This window comes from Peromyscus californicus, unplaced genomic scaffold (assembly GCF_007827085.1).
Source record: "Peromyscus californicus insignis strain IS unplaced genomic scaffold, ASM782708v3 Scaffold_24__1_contigs__length_46423439, whole genome shotgun sequence".
Lineage (NCBI taxonomy): Eukaryota > Metazoa > Chordata > Mammalia > Rodentia > Cricetidae > Peromyscus > Peromyscus californicus.
The window spans coordinates 33900903-33924843 of record NW_026294535.1 but is presented as its reverse complement, the minus strand read 5'-3'; the positions used below and the strand labels follow the sequence as shown (position 1 = coordinate 33924843).

Genomic DNA, 23941 nt, shown 5'->3' with positions numbered 1-23941 from the left:
GTTCGATTCCCAGCATCCACATGATTGGCTGGCTCACAGTCATTTGTAACTCTGGTACCATTGAATCCGATGCCCTCTTCTGCCCCCCATGGGCACCAGGCATGCAAGTGGTATACAGATATACATGCAGCCAAAACACCCATAATAAACCAAAACATAAAATAATAATAAAAAAGAGTCTTAATCCTGTCCTGAAGGATAAAGCCCTCCTGGCCTCCTTATGTCCTAAAGGTCCACCACTGAAGGCTATCACATGGCAACACACTTCTGAAGGCTACCACATGGTCACACTTGAAGGCTGGAGGGGCTCCCATTCAAATGAGCACCTCTCCGACTGGAGGCAAGGTTGTAACTCTTAATGACTCTTCCTAATTATCTATTAATTTGGGTTGCTTGAACCTCAGAAATATCTTTTAGCTCAACTTCCTTTTGTGTGGAAGTCTCTCTTTCTCCTTCCCCTCTCTGTCTGAGTCTCACTAGGTAGTTCAGGCTGGCCTCAAACGTAAGCTTTTTCCTCAGCCTTTTGAGTGTTGGGATCACTGGGGCTAACATACTTAGCCAGAAATTTTATCTTTACAATTTTTTTTTTTTTTGGTTTTTTTTTTTTTTGTTCGAGACAGGGTTTCTCTGTGTAGCTTTGCGCCTTTCCTGGAACTCACTTGGTAGTCCAGGCTGGCCTCGAACTCACAGAGATCCACCTGGCTCTGCCTCCCGAGTGCTGGGATTAAAGGCGTGCGCCACCACCGCCCGGCTATCTTTACAATTTTTATTTCATTATGTGTGATGGTGTATGTCTGAAGGTGTATGTACAGACATGCACTGGCCGCAGTTCACATGTGGAGGTCAGAGGACAACTTTCAGGAGTTGGTTTTCTCCCTCCACGATGGATTCTGTTTCCTTAAAAGGCATTTGGGGCCGGGCGGTGGTGGCGCACGCCTTTAATCCCAGCACTCGGGAGGCAGAGGCAGGCGGATCTCTGTGAGTTCGAGGCCAGCCTGGTCTACAGAGCGAGATCCAGGAAAGGCGCAAAGCTATATAGAGAAACCCTGTCTTGAAAAACCAAAAAAAAAAAAAAAAAAGGCATTTGGGTGGGGGGCAGATGGGTAATGGAGATGGTATGGTATTCAGTAGAAAACGTGGTGGAGATGCTACCTGGGGTGGAGGGGGCTGGAAACAAAGTTCACGGCTAAGAGGTCCAGGCTGAAACCCAAACTGGTTTATAAGGTGACCTGAGAATCGGAATCTACTCTTGAGAGTTGCTGGGAGATGTTAATCATCAGATGGAGTGGAAGGAATGGCCCTGAGTAGGAGAGGGCTGGCATTAGAAAACACTGTTGGGTAACAGGCCTGGGGTATGGGAAGGACTACGGGACTCCCTGAGCACAGTGGCTTCCCCACCTGAAGCTGCAGCAGGCCATTCCCCTCAGCTCTGGAGCTGGATGCCCTTATAAATCACACATATTGACTTTGAGCCTCGCCTTTCTGCTTGCGTGCGGTAGTAAGCTACATTGCAGTTAGAGAGCAGTCTTATTCCTAGACTGTTCTGGGTTCAGATTTTGCTACTTTTGCACTTAAGGGCTGCCGATGAACGAATCACTTTCCTCCTCTTCTGTGAAGGGCTTGGGTGATGCATTGTAAGAGAGACTGAGACATAAGTAAGATCAGATATGTAAAGACATGTCCTCGTTAGCCTTAGCTGTCTGCTTGACAGCCTGGAGTTATCTGAGGGAGTCTCAATCGAGGAATTGCCTCCATCAGATTGGCCTGCAGTCATGTCTGTGAGGGCATTTTCTTAATTATTGATGGATGTGTATCATATACTATGTTTTTGTCAACTCGACACAAACCTGGACATACTTGGGAAAAGGGAATCTCAGTAGAAGCGTTACCTCCATCGGATTGACCTGTGGGCATTTTCTTAGTCGCTAATGGATGTAGGAGGGTCCAGCTGGGCGGTGCCATGCATGGGCAGGTGGGCCCAGGCTGTATAAGAAAGGTAGCCGAGCAGACCAGGTGGAACAGGCCAGTAAGCCAGTTTCCTCCACGGTTTCTCTCTTAGCTTTTGCTTATGTTCCTGCCCTGACCTCCCTCAGTGACGGACTGGGACCTGAAGTGTAAGCCAAATAAACCTTTTCCTCCCTAGTTGCTTTTGGCCATGGCATTCATCACAGCAGCAGATCACAAACTATGGCAGATGCCATGCCTGCCATATTGTTAATACCCAATAAAGCAGTATTATTAATTTTAAGAAAAATTATTCTTATAGTTTCCTGAAGCAGGCTATGATCAGAAAAAAAAAAAATCGCTGTCATTTAGAGAATGGTTTTTTTTTTTTGCTTCTTTTTTTTTTTTAATTTATTTTGCAATACAATTCAGTTCTACATATCAGCCACGGATTCCCTTGTTCTCCCCCCTCCCGTCCCCCTCACCTTCCCCCCAACCCCCCCCCCCCATTCCCATCTCCTCCAGGGCAAAGCCTTCCCCACAGACTGAGGTCAACCTGGTAGACTCAGTCCAGGTAGGTCTAGTCCCCTCCTCCCAGGCCGAGCCAAACAATCCTGCATAGGCCCCAGGTTTCAAACAGCCAACTCATGCAATGAGCACAAGATCTGGTCCCACTGCCTGGATGCCTCCCAAACAGATCAAGCCAATCAACTGTCTCACCCATTCAGAGGGCCTGATCCAGTTGGTGACCCCTCAGCCATTGGTTCATAGTTCATGTGTTTCCATTCATTTGGCTATTTGTCCCTGTGCTTTATCCAACCTTGGTCTCAACAATTCTCGCTCATATAAACCCTCCTCATTCTCGCTAATTGGACTCCCAGAGATCCACCCGGGGCCTAGTCATGGATCTCTGCATCCAGATCCAGATGCCCTTCAACTGAAGAATGGATAAACAAAATGTGGTACATATACACAATGGAATACTACTCAGCAGAGAAAAACAATGGCATCATGAGGTTTGCAGACAAATGGATGGATCTAGAAAAAATCATCCTGAGTGAGGTAACCCAGACTCAGAAAGACAAACATGGTATGTACTCACTCATAGCAGGATACTAGACATGAAACAAGGATGACTTGTCTGCTACTCACATCACCAGGGAGGCTACCTGGAAAACAGGACCCCAAGAAAGACACAGGGATCACCCAATGACAGAGAAATGGAATGAGATCTACATGAACAGCCTGGACATGAGTGGGGGTAATGAAAGGCGAGGGTTGAGGGAAAGAGAGCTTGGGGGAGCGGGAGATCCCAGCTGGATCAACAACAGAGAGGGAGAACAAGGAATAGGAGACCATGGTAAATAAAGACCACATGAGAATAGGAAGAAGCAAAGTGCTAGAGAGGCCCACAGAAATCCACAAAGATACCCCCACAACAGACTGCTGGCAATGGTCGAGAGACAGCCCGAACTGACCTACTCTGGTGATGGGATGGCCAAACACCCTAATTGTTGTGCTAGAAACCTCATTTAGAGAATGTTTGATTCTGTGGTACAATGTGCTGTTCTGGGAATCAAACCCAAGATCTCACACATGAGAGATGAATGCTCTATCACTGATCTACACCCTCAGCCCTGTATTAATTCCGACCACATCCAACGCAATGAACAGGTAACATTATCACCACCATTTTACAATCGAGGGAACAGATTCATGCAAGATATGTACTGTGCTATTAGATATCAGAGCTTGGGTTTGCACAGAAGTCTGTCTGTCTGACTCTTGACGGCTTGCTGGTGATGCCTGTAATGGTGATTGTAGAATTCCTTGCTCCTGCTAAGGCATCCAGATTTTTTTTTCTTTTTACAGCTTGCATACGAAGTTATTGTGGACTGTGAGTAGTTGGTACTTTCCTGATGCCTGGCAAAGTCCAGCTCCAGAACCATGGTTAGAAGGCAATGGACTATGCTTACAGAGCAAGTAGCTACAGACCTAAAGAAAGACAAAATAGCCACTAATACAAACACGAGGCCATCAATACCAATCTGCTCATCGTGTACCAAAACCCTGCAGGGGAATTTAGGCAGCTGGGTTTGCCCTGAAGTTGAATAGTAAATATTGACTCTTGACCTTGGCATCTGGAGTAGCCAGACCGAAGACAAGACCAGAAAGATGATACTCCAGTGTTTGTTACTCTGGTAGGAGCCATAAAAGAAACAAACGTCATGTAGAGCAATGGAAAGAAATATGTTCATGTTATTTCGCAGGTAGGTGGCCTTAATGTCACCTTTACAGTCCAAAGCTCTCAAAGCTTTAAGTATTGGGAGCTGAGATATATACACGTCCTCCGAGTCTGTCAGCAGCCTTTTACTTTCAAGTGTGCCCACCTGGCTTTGAACACTGACTCTTCTGCTTCTCTGTTGTTGACTTAGCTTGGCTACTGACTTAACCTTTTAGGTCAGTGGGCTTCTTTCCTATTTGCATAATGGGGATAACAGCACCTACCTCATAGTGTTGGAAGAATTAGTGCTGATATGCTGAAATGGGGGAATCAATAGTAGTTATTGGTCTTTATTATATTGCAACTGTGAAAAAAACCCCAAAGTGCTTATTTCATTTATTTTGAGACAAGAATGAAGCTAAGTTTATACACAGACCCATACATTTCTTTTTTCAAGGAAATACTCCTGTCTCCAGGGAGTTATTATAACTTTTACATGCTCACATTAGTTATTGAACCTTTATAATCATAAAATCCATTTATAGCCCTTGGTTGCTAAGCAACAAAGGACAAAGTACTGAGTATTTCCTTTTACTACGAAAGGTTCAACTTTTCCACATTAGTCTTGAAATCAGCATATTTTAGAAAGGACAGAACGTCCCATTTCTTAAAGGGCTTAGCTGGCATTTTTGTGTGGAGATAGACTCAAGCCCGAAAGGAACACATTGTTGTTATTTTGCCATTCTTAGACAGACTAAAGCATCTTCTGCTAATTGTACAGAGTGTGACCCTAGAAGTCTGGAGTTGAGAGACTGCACATTCATTTTAAAGTGAGGTAAAACATTACCCACATTCTGAGATGCTGTTATTGTGAGACTGGGTGCTTTTACCTGGCAGGAGTCTTGAGGGAAGGCTGAGGCGTGGCTCCTGCACACACAGCCATGCTGCCTGTGGACCTTGATAACCAACAGCTTCAGGTCGTTCAACCATACTCGACAGGGCTCGGGAAAGCTGGCTTTTAAGAGTCCTAATCAATCAGTGTAATCAACATCCTTCCATGAGACCAAAATATTTAATCATTTCTGTTGTTTTTCAGTAGGTAAAGCTTTGGAAGTCCCCAAAGAATATACCATTATTTAAAGCTGGGTGGTGGTGGCACACGCCTTTAATCCTAGTACTTGGGAAGCAGAGCCAAGTGGATCTCTGTGAGTTCGAGGCCAGCCTGGTCTACAGAGTGAGTTCCAGGAAAGGCACCAAAGCTACACAGAGAAACCCTGTCTCAAAAAACCAAAAAAAAAAAAAAAAAAATCACTATTTAAAATGTTATAAAGAACTTCTGTACAGCATATTTTCAGAGATCATGAATGCATATATGAAAAACAAAACTTTAAAAGGTCAATATAGCTATTTCTCTATCCACCCATATTAAAACAGCACCAAAGCAAGCTAGACACTCCATGTGAACTCTGACTGCTTTTTGTCTCGGATGCATTTTATATACGTGGTGTGGTACTACAGGTCCCAAGTGGGGACAATGATCCTCTTCTTTCCTTGTGGAGTTAGGAAAGTTGCTGCATTGAAACAAATCTACTGAGAAGTCCCCTAAAATGTCACCCATGCAGGAAGAGGCAGGAAGGATGCTAAAACTCTTATAATCCCCTATGGTAACAGCTAGTCAAGGCTCTGTTGCTGAGAGCAAATGGTCTTCAGAAGGATTTATGTGTAAATGTGGCAGGAAGCGCTGACTGTTAGGATTGGGCTAATCCTGTTTGGCCAGAAGAGAGAGACTTTAAAAATCTCAAAAATAAACAACTACAAACAAAAGGAAACATAAGAAATCTAGACAAAAAAGAAATCTATTATTTTATTATCATATTATAGGTGTTATCCATTTAACACACATATAAGTATATATTTATGTATAAATGCAAATATTTATATGTATCCATATGTTATCCATATGTGCTAACCAGAGTGCCTTAAGCAGCATTTGAACTCCTGGCTCTCTGTCTGACAGGAAGACAAGGCAGACGTCTACTTGCTGCCTGAGGATCTGAAAAGCTCAATGTGGTGATAAGGTCAGGTCTACAAAACGATGCCAAGGATTCCTCTCTCCCTTTGATATACATCTATGGACAAAAACCAAAGATTTATATGCTACCCATTTTTACATGTACTTACTCTGACGGTTCGCTCCCAGTCCATCAGTCCATCTTCCGTGTTTTCCTTCCACCGTGCTAGTTTGCAGAGTTCACAGACTTTCATTCCTATATATCCATTGGCCCTAACTCAACTCTGAGAGGAAGACAACTTACAAATCAATATTTTTATTGCATTTATTGTGTGTATGCCCATGGGACACAGAGAGAATGCAGAGAACAACTATGTGCGTCCTGGGGGATTAAACTCAGGTCATCAGGCCTGAAAGCAAGCACCTGAGCTGTCTTATCTACCCACAGTTTACATAAAATATTAAAAATATGTTAAGTATAAGTATATACATATAAAAGCACACATATAACAATAACCACACACATATACATACATATATATATATGCATATATATGTATGTATATACACACTTATTGAGTCCATTTCATCTTGATCATATGTACATGTATCCAGGGCTGACCACTTTGGATGGGAAAACCTACTAGGGATTTCATTATCTCCCCCTGTCAGCAACCATTGACTGCTGTAGCTCTTCATCTGGTGAGTGGGTCATTGTGAAATTTTCCCCATCTGCACGGGCAACTGTTATTACGCAGGTCTTGTTTACAACCATATTGTAGAGACGTCATGGGTGCTGCTTCCCAGTCATGTCTAGAAGAAGACACTTCCAGCAGGAGGCATCCTGGTTCTCTGGCTCTAACAGTGGTCCTGCCTCCACTGACACAATTTCCCCTGACCCTTAGATGGTAGGCATTGTATTGTGGATGTCTCAGTTGGGGCTCGGCATTCCGTGGTCACTAATTCTCTACGTTCTGATCAGTCGTGGATATCTGTAATCGTCTCCATCTGTTGCAGATAGAAGCTTCATTGACGAGGATGGGAACTACACTTATTTGTGGGTATAAGGATAAGTATTTGGAATGCAGTTAGAAATTACATTGGTTTAGGAAAATTACAGTAGCAAGTTCTCCCCTGGGTCCTATGATCTCTCCAGCCATGGGTAGCTGGCTGGGTTTATCGTACCAGAAATGAATTCCCTCTATTGAACAGACCTTAATTTGGCAGCTGTTGGTTATCCCCAAGACAAAAGTGCCACCACTGTACCACTGAGTCTGTTACTGGGCTGCTCATTACTCTAGTTCAGAGGTTCACAGCTGGGCAGGATTATTGATGGCTTTTCTCCCCCGGCAGCTTGCCTAGCTCTCTCTGAGAGCTAGTCCTCAAGAAGGAAGCTTCTAGATCAGGCTCAGCTCAATTCCTCCAATCCCTGTGTCTGAAGTGTATATCTTCAGTAATAGTTAAGTTCTGAGAGGCAACCCAGGGCAGTGGGAATAGCCGATATTGTTTGGGAATCTCTCGGATTCTCCTGACTTCAAAGAGAGGCTTTCTGTGCTTGGCACTGGGATTTCTGTTAGATAGTCTGTGGCTCCTGGGGGAACATTATCATCTGTATGGTGTAACTCCATTCTATCTATCATCTGTCTATCTATCTATCTATCTATCTATCTATCTATCTATCTATCTATCTATCTATCATCTGTCTATAGCTATCTATCTACATCTGTCTATTTACATCTATCTATCTATCTATCTATCTATCTATCTATCTATCTATCTATCTATCCATTGTTTTTCTAATCTTAGATGGTCTTATAGTAAAAAAAAACCCAGAGCCAGATATCAGGGTGAAAGCTGAAAGATCAGAGAAGCAGAACAGCCAGCCACTAGTTTTTACCTCTATGAAATCCTTAGCCTAAAGAGAATGAGTTCTTGTTTCCTCACACCTTATATACCTTTCTCTGCCCAGACATCACTTCCTGGGATTAAAGGCGTGTGAGCTCCCCAGTACTGGGAGTAAAGGTGTGTGCCACCACTGCCTGGCTCTGTTTCCAGTGTGGCCTTGAACTCACAGAGATTCAGACAGATCTCTCCCTCCCGAGTGATAGGATTAAGGGTGTGTGCCATCACTGCCTGACTTCTATGTCTAATCTAGTGGCTAGCTCTGTCCTCTGATCCTCAGGCAAGCTTTATTAGGATACACAATATATCACCACTCTCTCTGTCTATCTATCTATCTATCTATCTATCTATCTATCTATCTATCCATCATCTGTCTATCTATCTATCTACCATCTATCATCTATCTATCTATCTATCTATCTATCTATCTATCTATCTATCTACCTACCTACCTATCATCTATCTATCTATCTATATATCTATCTATCTCTATCAATCATCTGTCTATAGCTATCTCTCTACATCTGTCTGTCTTCTATCTTGTTTTTATTTTAAGTGAATGGCTGTTTATCTTGCATGTATATATGTGTACCATGTTCATAAAGTGCCTGTAGAGGCTAGAAAAGAGCATAGTATTCCCTGGAGCTGGAGTTACAAATGGTTATGAGCCTCTATGGAGGTGCTAGGAATCAAAATTAGGTCCTCTGGAAGAGCAGCCAGTAACTTTGGATCCATCTTTCCAGCTATTATTTCTGTATCTTTAAGTAATCTTAAAGAACACTGAGTTTCCATATGGCTCCCCCCCCCCCCCCGCCGAGATATCCTAGTGTTTAAATGTGTGTGTGTGTGTGTGTGTGTGTGTGTGTGTGTGTGCATGTGTGTGTATGATGTGGGTGTGGATGCATGTGCCACCCTGGGTATGTAGAGGTTGGAAGACAGCTTTGTGTAGACAACCGTGTTTGTCTCCCTCCAGCTTTGTGTGAGTTCTGGGGGGTGTCAGACTCAGGCTGCCAGGCTTGCATTGAACCATCTTGCTGGTCTGCAAAATTCGACATTTTCATAGGTCAAATGAGAATAATAATATCAAATCTTGCATTATAAAACAATAATATTATTTTCCTGTCTTCCTGTACCACTTAAATTTTTTGTCAGCATATGTTCCCCAAATTTATTACCCCCAAATTTATTAACTAAGGCTAACACTAATATTGATTAACATGCATTCAGTTGTGTTTAGTTTTAACCTTCTAGTACCTGATTTACTCCATTATACATTAATGTTAATGTGTTTACTGAAGAGAAAAATAAAGCATGACAGTTTAATTCTTATGTAGTAGGGCTAGCTGTAAGGATCCCAAACCGCTGGAAGAATGGATTCACAAACTCCTAGAAAAGAGAGAGACTCTGGTTTAACCTCTGTTTCCAATTGTTAATTTAAAAGTAGTATGAATTTGATAGCCTGTTAGTGAAGACACTGAATCACTTCAACCAAAATAGTTACAGATCAGTATACAGAAGATCACGTTCCCTTCCTGCTATAAATCCTGTGTGAACTTACACATTATTCACCAAGAAGGGGGCAAATAACCCAAGGGCAGAGTCAACCATCAGTCCTTTATTATTTACTCTGAATGCATTCACGTTTGTGAAAAGCAATAAAAGACACACTCCTGTGGAATTCGAATAGAGTCAACCGTGAGGACGCTTACATCATTTTTAAGTTATACGTGGCCAGCACCATCTGCAGACATGCTCTGGACTGTCCCTGCTTGCCTTAGCTTCATCTGCCCAGTCACCATCAGAGAAGTCTCAAATCTGAGATGGGAGCCTCTGGGCCAGCTCTGTCACATGGATTGGGACTGCCATCAACCAGTTCTCATTCCTGGTTTTCTCCCTTTCCTTGAGGTTCTGAAAAATCCATTAATACCAACACCTTGTCTCCATAACATTCAGCAGCTGCAGTTCTTTGAAGCAACATCATGGTCATAAAGGGTCAATGTCTCCATTTGCTGAAGTTCATAGCCACTTTAATACTAATTTAACAAGTTGCTTGAGTTTTTATTGACCGTTAGTGGTTTTTCACCAACCTTCTATCCTGCTATTATTTTGTACGATTCTGTAGGAAGTACACATATAGTATGTGACACTCGGTTGCACCCGGTCCCCTGCAATGACTAAGACTACATTTCTGAAAAACTGGGGATAATAAAAAGTGATGTGATAGAGTAGCCTTGCGACTGGAATTAAATATTAGGCAATATTTGTAAATTGACTAACACGGTGATGGTATATTATACATTTAGAGTTGACCCAACATTCTTTTTCTGATTAGCCAACTCTCAAATGGCTGGCCTGGAGAGTCTTTTGAGAGGGAAAGTCCATTGAAGAGCTGCCCAGATTAGATTGTCCTGTGGCCATATCTGTGGGGTGTTTTCTTAATTAATTGCTAATTAATGTTGGAAGGTCCGGTCCACAATGGGTGGTGCCATCCCTAGGCACCTGGGCCTGGGCTGTACAAGAAAGGTAGCCGAGCAAGCCAGAGGTGGGACTCCAGTAAGCCGCAGTCCTTTGTGGTCTCTGCTTCAGTTCCTGCCTGTAAGTTTCTGTCTTGAGTTCCTCCCCTAGCTGCCCTTAATGATGGGCTGTAAGCCAAATTAACCCTTTCCTCCCCTAAGCTGTTCTTGGTCTTGGTGTTTACTATAGCAACAGAAATAGTCGTGGGTCTCACACCATCAAGAGGCAACCTGTGTGTTGAGGGACAAGGACCTCACGGTCCTATTTTCATATTGGATGATTTTATGACCACAGCCCTACTTTTGATTTGTTTTATTAATACTTCCTCATAATGACACACTAAAGGACTCATACCTTGCTCGTTTATTCATTCCCAAGCAAAGCCAATGCAAAACTGCATGCTTTGCTCACGGATTGCCTCCTGTCAGAGCAGCCACTAGTCAGTGAAGACCAGATGCCCACATTCTCACGCTCCATGTGCACCTGGATCCTTCAGGTTCTGACACTTGGATAATTTGCCTTTTATTTATCCAAGTCACAAACGGCATTGTTAAGAAGGATAGGAGCAGTCTTCTTATATTAAAAAACACCAAGATTTTCTCTATGTTAGCGTTCTGGAGGACGTTGCTCTCTTACTCTAAACCAGTGGTTCTCAGCCCTCCTAACGCCGAGATCCTTTAATACAGTTCCTCATGCTGTGGTGACCCCCAACCATAAACTTATTTTTGTTGTTACTTAATAACTGTAATTTTGCTACTGTTATGAATCATAATGTAAATATTTGTGTTTTCCGATGGTCTTAGGTGACCCCTGTGAAAGGGTCACTCTACCCCAAATGGGTCGCGACCCACAGGTTGAGAACTGCTGCTAAAGTCATCAACTGCCCTGGGATTCTAAAGTAGGTCCCTTTACCATTTTCCATCCTTCCTACAACTCCAGCCACCCACCTCTGACCAGTCTACCACCCTTCCGTTGGATTAGCAGCTCTTCTTTGATGTCTCCTTGAATGTGACGTGTCACGCTGTTATCACGGCCTGTTTTCTTGCTCGGCTGCTCAGCTTGTCCTCGCCTTACAGGTGAGACTGAGAGAGTCTTGCATCTCTAGTGTTTGGCACACAGTCCCTCGCTGAATAGTCACTGAACACAGATGAAGGCATGAACAGTTCTGTCAAGTGTCTATTGAAATCAGCATGTACCTGTCCATTCGGTTTCCTAATCTGCCCGTAGGCTGTCGCATCGGGAAAGACAAGTCCTGTAGAGCTTGTTCTTCTTTATTTATTTAAGACTTATTTCTTTATTATGTATACAGTGTTCTGCTTGCATATATGCCTGCAGGCCAGAAGAGGGCACCAGATCTCATTACAGATGGTTGTGAACCACTATGTGGTGCTGGGAATCAAACTCAGGACCTGTGGAAGAGCAGCAGGTCCTTTTAACCTCTGAACCATCTCTCCAGCCCCTAGAGCTTGTTCCTAATGAACATACACAGGCTCTCTGATGTCCCCTGCTCTCAGAAAAACCCAGAGGCCAAGTTTTCAATAGTCGTCTCTAGAACAATGCATCTTTGAGCATTATAAAACCCCACATGGAGAATGCCCCCTGTTGCACAGTGTACTATTATGTGTTTATTCAAATTGAATAAAGGTTCATTTTCATTTTATCTCTCAGTTATCAGTCATGAATCTCCAGGTGATTCAGACCATGTTAAAGTCCAGAGAGAGCCCAATTAGTCAGTATCTTCAACAATGGGCCCTGTTATCTGTGCTGGGAAAAGCTGGTTGGATTCTGGCCAGGTCAGTATCAGTTATCCATACAAGGAGACTGGGGAATCCTCAGACTCTTGGGACAGCAGTGCACCTTTCCTGGGTGCATTGTCCTGCTGCTCACTTCTGTACTAGTCACTCCTCTTATCGCCGTGACAGACAGAATCCCTGGCAGGAGCCGCATGAAAAGGGAGAGACCTATTTTGACTCTCAGTACTCAGGGAACACACCCCTGCATGGCAGTGCCAGCCAGCATCGCGGCTTGTTCCACAAAGCAGCGGGAACTTGTAGCTTGTTCACATTATGGCTGACCAAGAAAACAGAGTGGAGCAGGATTGGAACCCTCAAAGTCCACTCCTAGTGGCCCATGTCTACCAGCCAGGTCTTACTTCCCACGGCTCTACAACCTCCCCAACCAATACCACTAGCTTGGGACCAGGCATCCAAACACAGCCCTGTAGGAGACCTTTCACATTCCAACCTCAGTCACCAATATTGTGTGAGACGGGCCAGCCGTACACTTCCTTGAGGCTTGAACTTATTTGACAGGCTGCTCACCCTGATCTCATGTCAGTCTCAAGACACCAACATCACTATCTAGATCAGGCCGAGGATTCAGTTACAATCCTTCCAACCAGTCACAAATCCCGTGGTTGATTCTTCTAAGTAGCATCTACGTGTGATGATGTGTGGACAAATATTTAATAGCCAAGTCTCTGTGAGGAAAAAAGATCAGCCTTGACTTGTAGCATTAATGACATAAACTTTCTCTACTATGATCAATTTTAAGCTAGTAACTCCATGTAACTGACTATGTCTTGGGATAATAGACAAAAGTATATCCTAATTGGCTTCTTCACCCTGTTGCGCATGCTCCTACTTTCTGGACCGTGTTTCCACCGAAGCAGATCAGAGTCTCATGACCCTTAATAGCCCAGAATTTGCTCTTGCTGACTGTTGCAGCCTCACTGACCTCTGTTCCCGAAGCTTTTCCTGACACCATTCCACCCTGCTGAGTCACTTAGGTATCCCATAGTGCCCTGCACACATTCTTAATATTTATGGACTAACTAACTAGCATACCTGGGTCACGTTCTAGGTGTTGTTGTACATGTTGCTATGGCATCTTTATGTTTATTTCTTCACACTGGCCTGGTAACTTCTTGAGCAGGGAAACCGATGGTAACCATGCAAGCTAGTGCTTAACTGAGCTGGTAGCTGCAGGAAGCGCTTTGTGGGCATTGTCTCATTTAATTCTCAAAGCCCTATGAAGGAGGGCCATCGCTGTCATTTTATAGATAGGGAAATCGAGGCAGGGCGGTCTCCCAACTGTAGGCTGAAGGCCCTTTCAAAATCACACACGCAATCATGTCACTCCTCTGCTTAGAAGTTTGTGTTTGTCATCTGTCTACGGAAGCTTCACCATTTATGATTGTATTGGCTACTTTTGCGTCACCGTGATCACATACGGCACACACAACTTCAGGGGACGGGCATAGTCCATCGTGGTGACGGAGGCATACCAGTGGAAGAGCTGGCCACATTGTGGATGCCATCCAAGGAACCCTGTGTGTGGGGGCACATTTCACGTTTGTACTAACAATAATTACAAGTCATCCAAGCCCTTGTTTATGCAACAAATATAATTATTTACTGAGTCACTACCATATCCCTGGTCACATTCTAGAGCAATGGTTCTCAACCTTCCTAGCGCTGAGACCCTCTAATACATCTCCTCATGTTGTGGTGACCCCCAACCATAAAATTATTTTCATTGCTACTTCATGACCGCAATTTTTCTATTGGTATGAATCGTAATATAAATATCTAATATGCAGGATATCTGATATGCGACACCCCAGAGGGGTCATGATCTACAGGTTGAGAACTGCCGCTCTAGGTGCTTAGAGGCTGTACAGTCAGAGGCAGCTTATGGTCTAGAGGAGCTTGCAGTTGAGTAGAGAGAGCCGACACACGACACATAACGGCCACCGGGTTAAGATACAGATGCGCAAAGCTGGGAATGAACCCCATGGAGGGTGTGGCTCTTATCCTCTGACACGTTTCTTACCTGCTTCCTGCCTCTCGTAGTTGGAACTCATTTGCACACCCCACCAAGATGCAACTTCCCTGACACTCCCAGGGGGCCTATGCAGCTTTTCCTCCTGTGACACGGGACCTCTAGGCCATGGAGCCTACATGCAGAAGCTAGTGGACTCCAGGGATGCAAATGAGCTGCCCGACGGGAGGCGGGATATGCAAATGAGCTGCCCGACGGGAGGCGGGATATGCAAACTGGGTGTTCTGAGCAAGTGTTTAAGACATTTAGAGCAAAGTGATTATTTTTAAAAGCCCAAGATTTATTTTAAGGGCCATCTGAGAGTTGCTCTCTGTGTGTAAAACCCCCTGAAACAGTTTGATCTGGCACTATGAATTTATCTCGTTGAGATATTTCCTCTGGGTCTGGAAAGCACAGATGTGATCCGGAGTCCTAGGGAAAGCTGGCTACAGCAGGGATCACCTCTCTGTGTTCATTATGGCATTTGGGTAAGCCATGTCAGGCAGGGCCCATCTCCCATGTCCATCTGGGAAGGGGGGCAGGCCAGTAAAGAGCAAATGGGGTATTGGTCAAGCCTTCAGGAATAGAGATGCTTTTTTTTTTTCCACCTCCAGCGTTGTGAGTGTGTGTGTGTGTGTGTGTGTGTGTGTGTGTGTGTGTGTGTGTGTTACGGGTTGGGTGCCCTATAAAGCAGATGGGATACCAGCAGGAGCTTCCATGTGAAACCAAACAGATTTCTCCTTCCATCTGCTTTACTTAGCACTTGGCTTGTCCAAAGCCCAGCGAGGCAGTAGAAGCAGCGAGTCTTCTCGGGGGGTTGGCTGGCGTTGCTGTCGAGGCAGCTTGGCCAGCTTGCCCAGAATCGCTCACAGTGTGTAAGTGACAAGGGGGAGCCAACCCAGGCCTGCCTCAATGCAAAGTTTCCTATAACCCAACCTGGCCTCAAACTCACTTTGGAGCTGAGGATGGCTTTAAACCTAACATTCCTCCTGCCTCTACATCCCAAATGCAAGGGTCACAAGCATGTGCCACCATGCTTGATTTTAGCAGCACTGGGGAGAAAACCCAGGGCTTTGAGCATGCTAGGCGAGTGAGTGCTCTACCAACTGCGCTACTTTCCCAGCCTTCTGGCTTGATTCGCCACCCTCAATGATCCCCACCTCTCAAAGCACAGGCTCCTCAGCCTCTGCCAGCAATCCCAACCCATGTAGGATGGGTAGTACTGACATCCACAGCCCAGGGCTGAGATAAAGATTCAATGACACAAAGAAGGTAAAGGATGACATTTAGCCAAGCCCAGAGTAGAAAGTTTAAATTCTGACTGTCTTTGGGAGCCCCAGGAGCATTCAAGTGCCTCTCTCTGCCCTTCTTGTTCCCTTCACATCCCTTTGCACAAAGCAACCAGAAGGGCCTTTGAAAATGTGTGTGAAGCACGTCACATCTCCTTCCAAAGGCTCCCGTTGCCTTGATCTCGCCATTCCTACATGTCTGTGCTCTGTTCCCTGAGAGGATTCGCTTCCCACTCCACAGCACAGACAGTGCCCTTGCTCAGCACGCCTCCCTCCTTGATGTCTGCCTAGCTGGTTTCTGCCTCCGGGAGCCTTCAAAATCAGAACGATGTCCTCTAAGGCAGACTGCCACACTGTCCCATCATACTTCCGTCACTGTCTGCCTGTGTCCTACTTACTGCTGCTCTACGGTGTGACTGTCGTACCCTCCTTACCCTTGCTGAGCAAGACACCTGGAAGGTTCCTATTTCTCTCTTTTTTTTTCCCTGTGTGTGTGTGTGTGTGTGTGTGTGTGTGTGTGTGTGCGCGCATCACAGAATGCAGGTGGAGCTCAGAGGACAACTTGGAAGAAGGAGAATTTTCTGGAGATGACGCTCAAGTCACCAGGCTTGGTGGCAAGCGCCGTGGTCTGTTGAGTCGTCTTCCTGGTCCCCGTGGAAGGCTGTCCTTCCCTTCTTCGCTCCCGTGTCTCCATCGTGTGGCACAGTGTTGGCATCTGGCAGGCACTCAGTAGAACTCATTGAGTCAATGGAAGATGACGTGATTTGTGCTGCTGTCTGTGTCCTAGCCTTTCTTCACGGTCAAGCTGAAGACCAGAGGCCGTGGTACTGTTTTGGAGCGTTACAGATTTTAGGGATCTCTTTCCCCTCTAAGTGCAGGAAATGTCTGTGACATGTCCCACCCTTTGCTCTTAACCACATGCCTCTAAATAGAGTTGGTCGTCTTTCTTTTCTGCTGGTGCCATGATTCCAGAACACACAGAGAGAAGCCTTCACATTCCTTTTGGGATGCCAGCACAAAATGGAAAAGATACTGGTGTAGGTAAGAACCATAGTACTGCATATTGAAATCACACCTGGGAAAAGACCCCACAAAATGTATTAAGCCCTTATTCAATTACCTAGCATCTATTTCAGACTTTAATAAGATGAAAGAGAAGCCCTTGGCTTCCTGCTGTTGGCCAAAGCCAACAAGACTCCACTTGTTTCAGATGCTAAAGATAGGAGGATTTTGTGATCTAGAAAAGCAAATATTCTACATTACAAAGTGAGGCACACAGAGTGGATGTTGGGAGTTGCCAAAGACAATCCCCACACCCTGCTCTGCATGTATGTGTTTATCCACATCATCCCAGAGTAGTGGACCGCAACAAAGCTGCTCCTGACAAGTCAATTGCTTGCCTTAGCTCAACCCCGGCAGGTACAGCAGCTTCTGGATGTTGGCTGCCTGAGATGCTCTAGAGCAGTGGTTCTCAACCTTCCTAATGCCAGGACCCTTTAATACAGCTCCTCATGTGTGGTGACCCCCCCAACCATAAAATTATTTTCATTGCTACTTCATAACTGTAACTTTGCTACTGTTGTGAATCGTAATGTAAATACTTGTTTTCTGATGGTCTTAGGTAACCCCTGTGAAAGGGTCGTCTGACCCCCAAAAGGGTCATGACCCACAGGTTGAGAACCACTGCTCTAAGTACTGGCCTATATAACCAAAGCAACAACATCTTATTTTATCCCCAACACTAGTGGAAATCATTCTAATTATTAAAAAAAATCATTAAACTTATCCCCCAATTGTGTTATCTGGTGTGAGTCTTCAATCATTATACCATACAGGCATGCATCTATGTATATGAATACATGAAAAGTATTCACTAGAATTGACATTGAATGTTCAATGCTTTTGGCATTGATCAAAAAAGTGAAAACATATGAATCATCTTTGTGTACCTTAGTGATAAAATCTCCCAATGTTAAATTGCACTTGACAACATTTTATTTAGGACTCAGGTATAATATTAAGCACTGGTGTGAGTCTGTAGTGTTCTTTGTGTATTTCACTTCTGTTAATTATGGCTTTATGAAAAATATTTGAGACTTTTATTTTTCTCTCTGTGTTCCAGAACTGGGAAATTGCTGGAGGAATTCTCATGTTGTTCATGTTTTAAATGCATGATCTCTGATGGCATTTTTTAATTAATTAATTAGTTTGTTTGTATGTCTGTGTGTATATGGTGAGTATATGCCACTTATAGTGGTGTTACAACTAAAAAAATAAATAAATAAAACAAACCCACCACCACCAACAACAAAACAAACAAAACCAAACCCAAAACCACATAACCTAGGCAACTTAGAGAAGTGTGAGTCTCTTTGGGCTCAAGATTCCAATGCTAGGGCTGTTTATGATGGTGGTGTGGAAGAGGCCGGCATGGCAGCTGGAACAGCGAGCTGAGAGCTCACCTCTTAAAACACCAGCAGGAAGCTGAGAGAGCAAACCGAGAATGGGGTGAGGCATTCAAACCTCAAAGCCCAATTTCAGCTATGCACGTCCTACAATACGGCCACATTTCCTAGGCCTCCCCAAACAGCACCACCAGCAGGGGACCAAGTATTCAAATATCTGAGCACACAGGGGACATTCTCATCCTAATTGTCATGCTCTATATTCCAGAGCTGTGGCCTTGGTGGAGCAGCTATCTCCTTCACATTTTAAATGCATGGTCTGTGATGCCGTTTTATTTATTTATTTATCTATCTATCTATTTATTTGTTTTCTTAATGCATTCATCTTCATTCCTGTGTGTTTGTGTGAGTGTGTGCCCCCTTTTTGTGGGTGCCCACCGAGGCCAGAAGAGGGCATTGCATCCTCTGAAGGTATAGTTAGAGGCAGCTGTGAGCCACCCATGTGATCGCTGGGAACTGAACTTGCATCCTCTGCGAGAGCAGCAAGCACTCTTAACCACAGAGCCATCTCTCCGGCCCGTTTGTTCACTTATTTGTTTGTTTGTTTACTTACTATTTTGAGACAGGTCTCACTATGTAGTCCAGCCTGGCCTCAGACTCAGAGAGGTCTGCCCTCCTCTGCCCGCTGGGTGCTATCCTTAAAGGTGTGTCCCACCGTGCTTGATCCCCATGCCATTTTATATGGGCCTGGAAATAGTGAGTGGAAGTTTTCCTATTTATTCTAAGGCTGTGAGTAATTTTAGACTTTGTCTTTATTTTTGAGGATGCTGGCAACTTGGCTTTAAAATTGATTTAAAAATATCATTTTATGCAAAGTTGTACAACAAATTGCTCCAAAGTATAAAATTGTTGTTTCTAAATAATGATAAATTATCTTAAATCCTATCATTAAGCCAATATTAATAGTGGTATAATCATGTTTGTTATCTCTCTGAATACCTATAGAGAGAAGGAGAAATAAGTAGGGAGAATAAAATTTTAATGAAATCAGTATCTTTTCATAAGGTACATTCCATTCTGTAGCCTAGACTGGACTCAAACACACATTGCTTCTACATCCTATGCTCTGGGCCTTACAGGTATGCAACACAATATTTGGCTAATAAATATTACAATACTATATTAATTTTACTTGAGCTTAATACAACAAAAGTAACTTGATGGGAACCAGACGGGCCTGCAGAATTTAAAACATTTTTTCCTATGCCGTTAGAGACACCGGTCTTAAAGAATTTTTTTCAAGGCCAAGAAATGGGGGTTAAAAAGTCACTAATGTATTGGATTAATTTTTTTTTCTAGCTGGCTCAGATTTAAGTAGTGCTATGGTTTGTTGTTCCAAATTTATATGCTAATAGAATTACAGAGCTGAAGATTTAATCCATCTATGGTACTTAGAGATGAGGCCCCTGGAAAGTGACAGTTTAGATAAGGTCATTAGGGTGGGACCCTAATGGTCTCTCGGGACTTGGTAAGAAAAGGAGCAGAAACTGGGCGTACAGACAAGGATGTGTGTGCTCCTTCTCATACTAGTTGATAGCATGAGATAACTGTTTGGTACTCTGCCCCCAAGGAAGCCATCACAGAATCCAGCTGGTACCAGAGCCAAGCCACTGAAATTTTAAATCTAGGAACAAATAAACCACCTTTCTTTATAAAGTTAGCTTGCCCCAAGTAGTTGATTATAGTGACGAAATCTGACTCATAAAAATAGAAAGATGGGCTCTGAGATATGAATGATGCAGTGATTAGCATTATGACATATCATCTCATGGTCCAACCTCCCAACTCTTATTGCTTATATTCTTTTCCCTTAGTTAATTCAAAAAACAGCAACTAGCCAGTCCTTTCACAAAATAAATATTAAAAAGTTCTGACAGTTAAATGGGTTGGATGCTGGACAAGAAAAAAAAGCTACCATAAATAACATACAGGGATAATAGGTAAAATTCGAATAGGAATGTAAGCTATATTAAAAACCTGTATCAACGTTAAACTTCCTGATTCTCATAATTGAATTGCAGTTGTGGAAATAATGTTTTTATACTTAGGAGTGTGCACTGAAATACTCAGTACAAGGTTGCATGCTTAAGGGCTGAGAAAGGTCTGATGGGAAGACGTAATTTTGTTTGCTTTAGCTTTTGAAGATAAATGTCTATATATGTATGTGTATGAGATATACATGTGAAAGGAGAGTGAGAGAGTGTGTGTGTGTGTGTGTGTGTGTGTGTGTGTGTGTGTGTGTGTGAGAGAGAGAGAGAGAGAGAGAGAGAGAGAGAGAGAAACTAAGGCAAATGCATTATAATGTTAATATTCATGAATCTGGGTGAAGAATATTTCTGAATCCCTTTGCTCTCTTACTTCTCCGTAGGCTTTAAATTATTTTAAAAAATGTTAAGGATTCTTTTCTCCTCAAAACTATGTAAGGTGACTTGTAAAAATTCCCAGAGTATGTTCATTATACAAAAATGATCATTTTCATCACGTTTGTAAAGAAAAATTCACTCATGTATTTCTTTATTGTTTCTGGTTTCCAGCTAAGAAGAAATATTTTTTTAATAATAAATTTATTATTAATTAATTAATTAATTAATTTTGCAGCCCAGCTGCAGTTTTCCCTCCCTCCTCTCCTCCCAGTGTCTCCCCCAGGCCCCCTCTGTTCCTACCCCCCTCATTCCCCCACCCCCGCCCCTGCCCCATCCACTCCTCCTCTGTTTCTGTTTAGGGAAGGGCAGGTCTCCCATGAGTATCAACAAAACATGACATATCAAGTTGCAATAAGACTAAGCACCTTCCCATGTGTTAAGGCTGGGCAAGTCAACCCAGTATGAGGAATAGGATCCCAAAAACCAGTTAAAGAGTTGGAGACAGCCCCTGTTCCCACTGTTAGGAGTCCCATAAGAGGTCCAGGACACACAACTGTAACATATAGGCAGAATGTCTAGGTCAGTCCCTGACTATGTAGGCTCCCTGGTTGTTGGTTCAGTCTCTGTGAATCCCTACAAGCCCAGGCTAGTTGGTTCTGTGAGTTTTCTTGTGGTGTCCTTGACCCCTCTGCCTCCTACAATCCTTCCTCCCCCTTTTCTGCTGGATTCCTTGAGCTCTACCTAATGTTTGGCTGTGGGTCTGCATCTGTTTCCATCAGTTGCTGGATGAAGCGTCTCTGATGACAATTGGACTGGGCACCAATCTGGTCACAGTCGACAGCCAGTTCAGGCTGTGTATCCGCTATTGCTAGGAGTCTTAGCTGGGGTCCTCCTTGTAGATTCCTGGGAGATTCCCTTGTGCCAGGTTTTTACCTGACCCAGAAATGGCCCCATTTCAATAATTATTTCAAAAACACTTTAATGTGGAGAGCATTTGATTTAAGTGAGGGTTTTGAAATCAAACTGAAAGGGGGTTATTGTGGGTGTCCAACAGTTTGCTATGCAATTGGAATCAAAGTGGAATAGCCAGGACTCAGAAGGTTCAAAAAAATTTAAACAGGATTTGGGCAAACTGCAGAAACATTTAGATTATTATTTAGTCTTCTGCCTTACTACTGTATGACTTCATCTAAAACACTGGATCTCAAAGCTGTTCATTCAAATTATTGGCTGATAAATTGAGTTGATCACTGGCCAATCAGACTCTGCCTGATTCTGTCTGTGGAGGCCATGCACTGTAAATGTGCCTCCTCTTTGAGAGGAGGAGTCTCAGGAAAGGCATATTGGCATCGGCAGACACTAAATAATGTCTACTAAAAACTTGGTAATACTGAGTTTTTCAGCTGAAGAACAATGTAGGTCTCTCCATTTATGTAAATCTCATCTAAAGGCCTTGGATGGAGATTTTAATTAAAAATTATTCTGGTATAATAATTAATACATTATGAAACCTATTATTTAGTATGCTAAAATAAGAAACTAATTAAAAAGTGTTCTTAAATGTATGTTTAGGTGGTTTAGGCTTTTTGCTATTTTCAATGAAATCTCCTCATTGTATTCATCTGAATGTTAATTGGCATTATCTATATAAGAACAATTAGTTTTATGTTTTATTTTAGCCAAGCATTCTTTCGATGCTCTGATCATTTTTTTTCTCTTGAGTTCGCTAAGTATAAAATAATTTTAACTGTTGGCAAAATTGTTTATTTTACTTATTGCTGTGTGTGTGTGATATATGTACATGAAGGTGGGCATGTGTGTATGGGGGCTAGAAGATAACTCTTTCCTCCTCGAACCAGAGTTTCAGGGATTGTACAGAAAATTTTTTTTACATGCTGAACCATTTCAACAATCCACAAAATTGTTTTTGTCTTCCTTAGGATACTTATTTTTACACTCTATTTTATGTTCTTTTAAAATTCTAATAATATTTGGTACAATCAGTGAAAACCAATTTTTTTCATTTTGTAAGTCAAGAAGAAGGACAGAAACATTATATTTTAGGAAGTCTAACAAAAATATAAAGAATACATTGAACTTAGGCTGATCAAACCAATCAGCAAGCGAGCCATGTATGTATCCATCCATCCATCCATCCATCCATCCATCCATCTATGCATCCACCCACCCACCCATCTACCCATCCATCCATCCACCCACCCACCCATCCACCCATCCACCTCCACCCCCCCATCCATCCATCCATCCATCCACCCCCCCCATCCATCCATCCATGCATCCATCCATCCATTATTTACTTATCTATCCAACAAATGATTGTTCCTTGCTTCTTTTCTGCCTTGGATCCATGTGGATAAAATAAGAAAGATACAGTCCCTCTCTTTAAAGGAGAGAGGGGGATGGGGAGGGAAAGAAGGAGAGGGGGAGGAGAGGGAGAAAGGTTTTCCAACCGTGCAGAAAGCAAGCAGTCAGTGTTACAGGGGCTTATAAAAGAGAGCACTATACCCCAGCCTCAGACAGCCAGGAAGTCTTGCTGGAAAGAGTGATCTGAAGAGATTTCCAAAGGAAGTACTTAAATAGAAAAAAGACTACATTCCCAACAAATACATTGTGTTTTTTGCCTTGTAAGTTTGGGTATCTGCCTGTCAAGGTTTTAGCAGTCATCCTGAAATGGTCATGGTTTTTAAGATTTTCAATTTTCCTTTGCAGCTCAGGGAGCCAGTGGTACTCTGGAGAACCCAGCCCTGGATACGAGTCTGCTTGAAGAATTCTTGGGCAATGACTTCGATTTAGGAGCCTTGTAAGTAATGGTGGTACCGCTCTCCACTTGGACTACTCGCCAGATGTTAACCTCAGGGGCACTGTACATCGCCATCAATCTTGGTTTCTTTCTGGACAGTGGCACTTCTGCATCTGGGACTGTAGGCACTGGATGAGACAATGGATGCAAGATTTAGCCCTGTGCCAGCCCCAGACAAGAGTCTCCAACCAGGGCCTCTGTCTAGAGCAGCAGAAGATGGGGTGGGGGGTTGGGGAGGGCAAGCGAGCTAGAGCCTTGCAGCTTGCAAACGGGCTAGAGGGGAATTGTGGCATCCTTCTTCTTGTGTTTCTTGCTGTCCTGTCATGAGATGGCTTTCTTGGGATATCTTAGCCACTGATATGTCTTCAGAGCCATTGTTTAAAAATCTTAATTCTGGGGGAGTAGTTACAAGCTCTAATTGCACTTGGGCAAGTATTTACCTCAGGGGGGTACTCTGGAGCAGTGCACACATACTGTTGAGATACATCTTTAACATGGAGGTCCTCATGGGGGAGATAAATCGTGCACGTTAAGATTACAGGAAACATCATCTGTAACAGCTCCTTTATGGTTGGGGCATGAGATA

At 43.4% G+C, this 23941-nt stretch overlaps 1 protein-coding gene across 1 annotated transcript in view; it reads left to right on the top strand.

Annotated features, from left to right (window-relative positions):
- The window catches only part of Myrfl (myelin regulatory factor like), a 109664-nt gene that overhangs the window by 8276 nt on the left and 77447 nt on the right, over positions 1 to 23941 (top strand). Inside the window, exon 2 of the mRNA XM_052752885.1 lies at positions 23244 to 23355. Within this exon, the coding sequence (XP_052608845.1) occupies positions 23244 to 23355 (112 nt within the window). The remainder of the gene's footprint in view (positions 1 to 23243; positions 23356 to 23941) is intronic.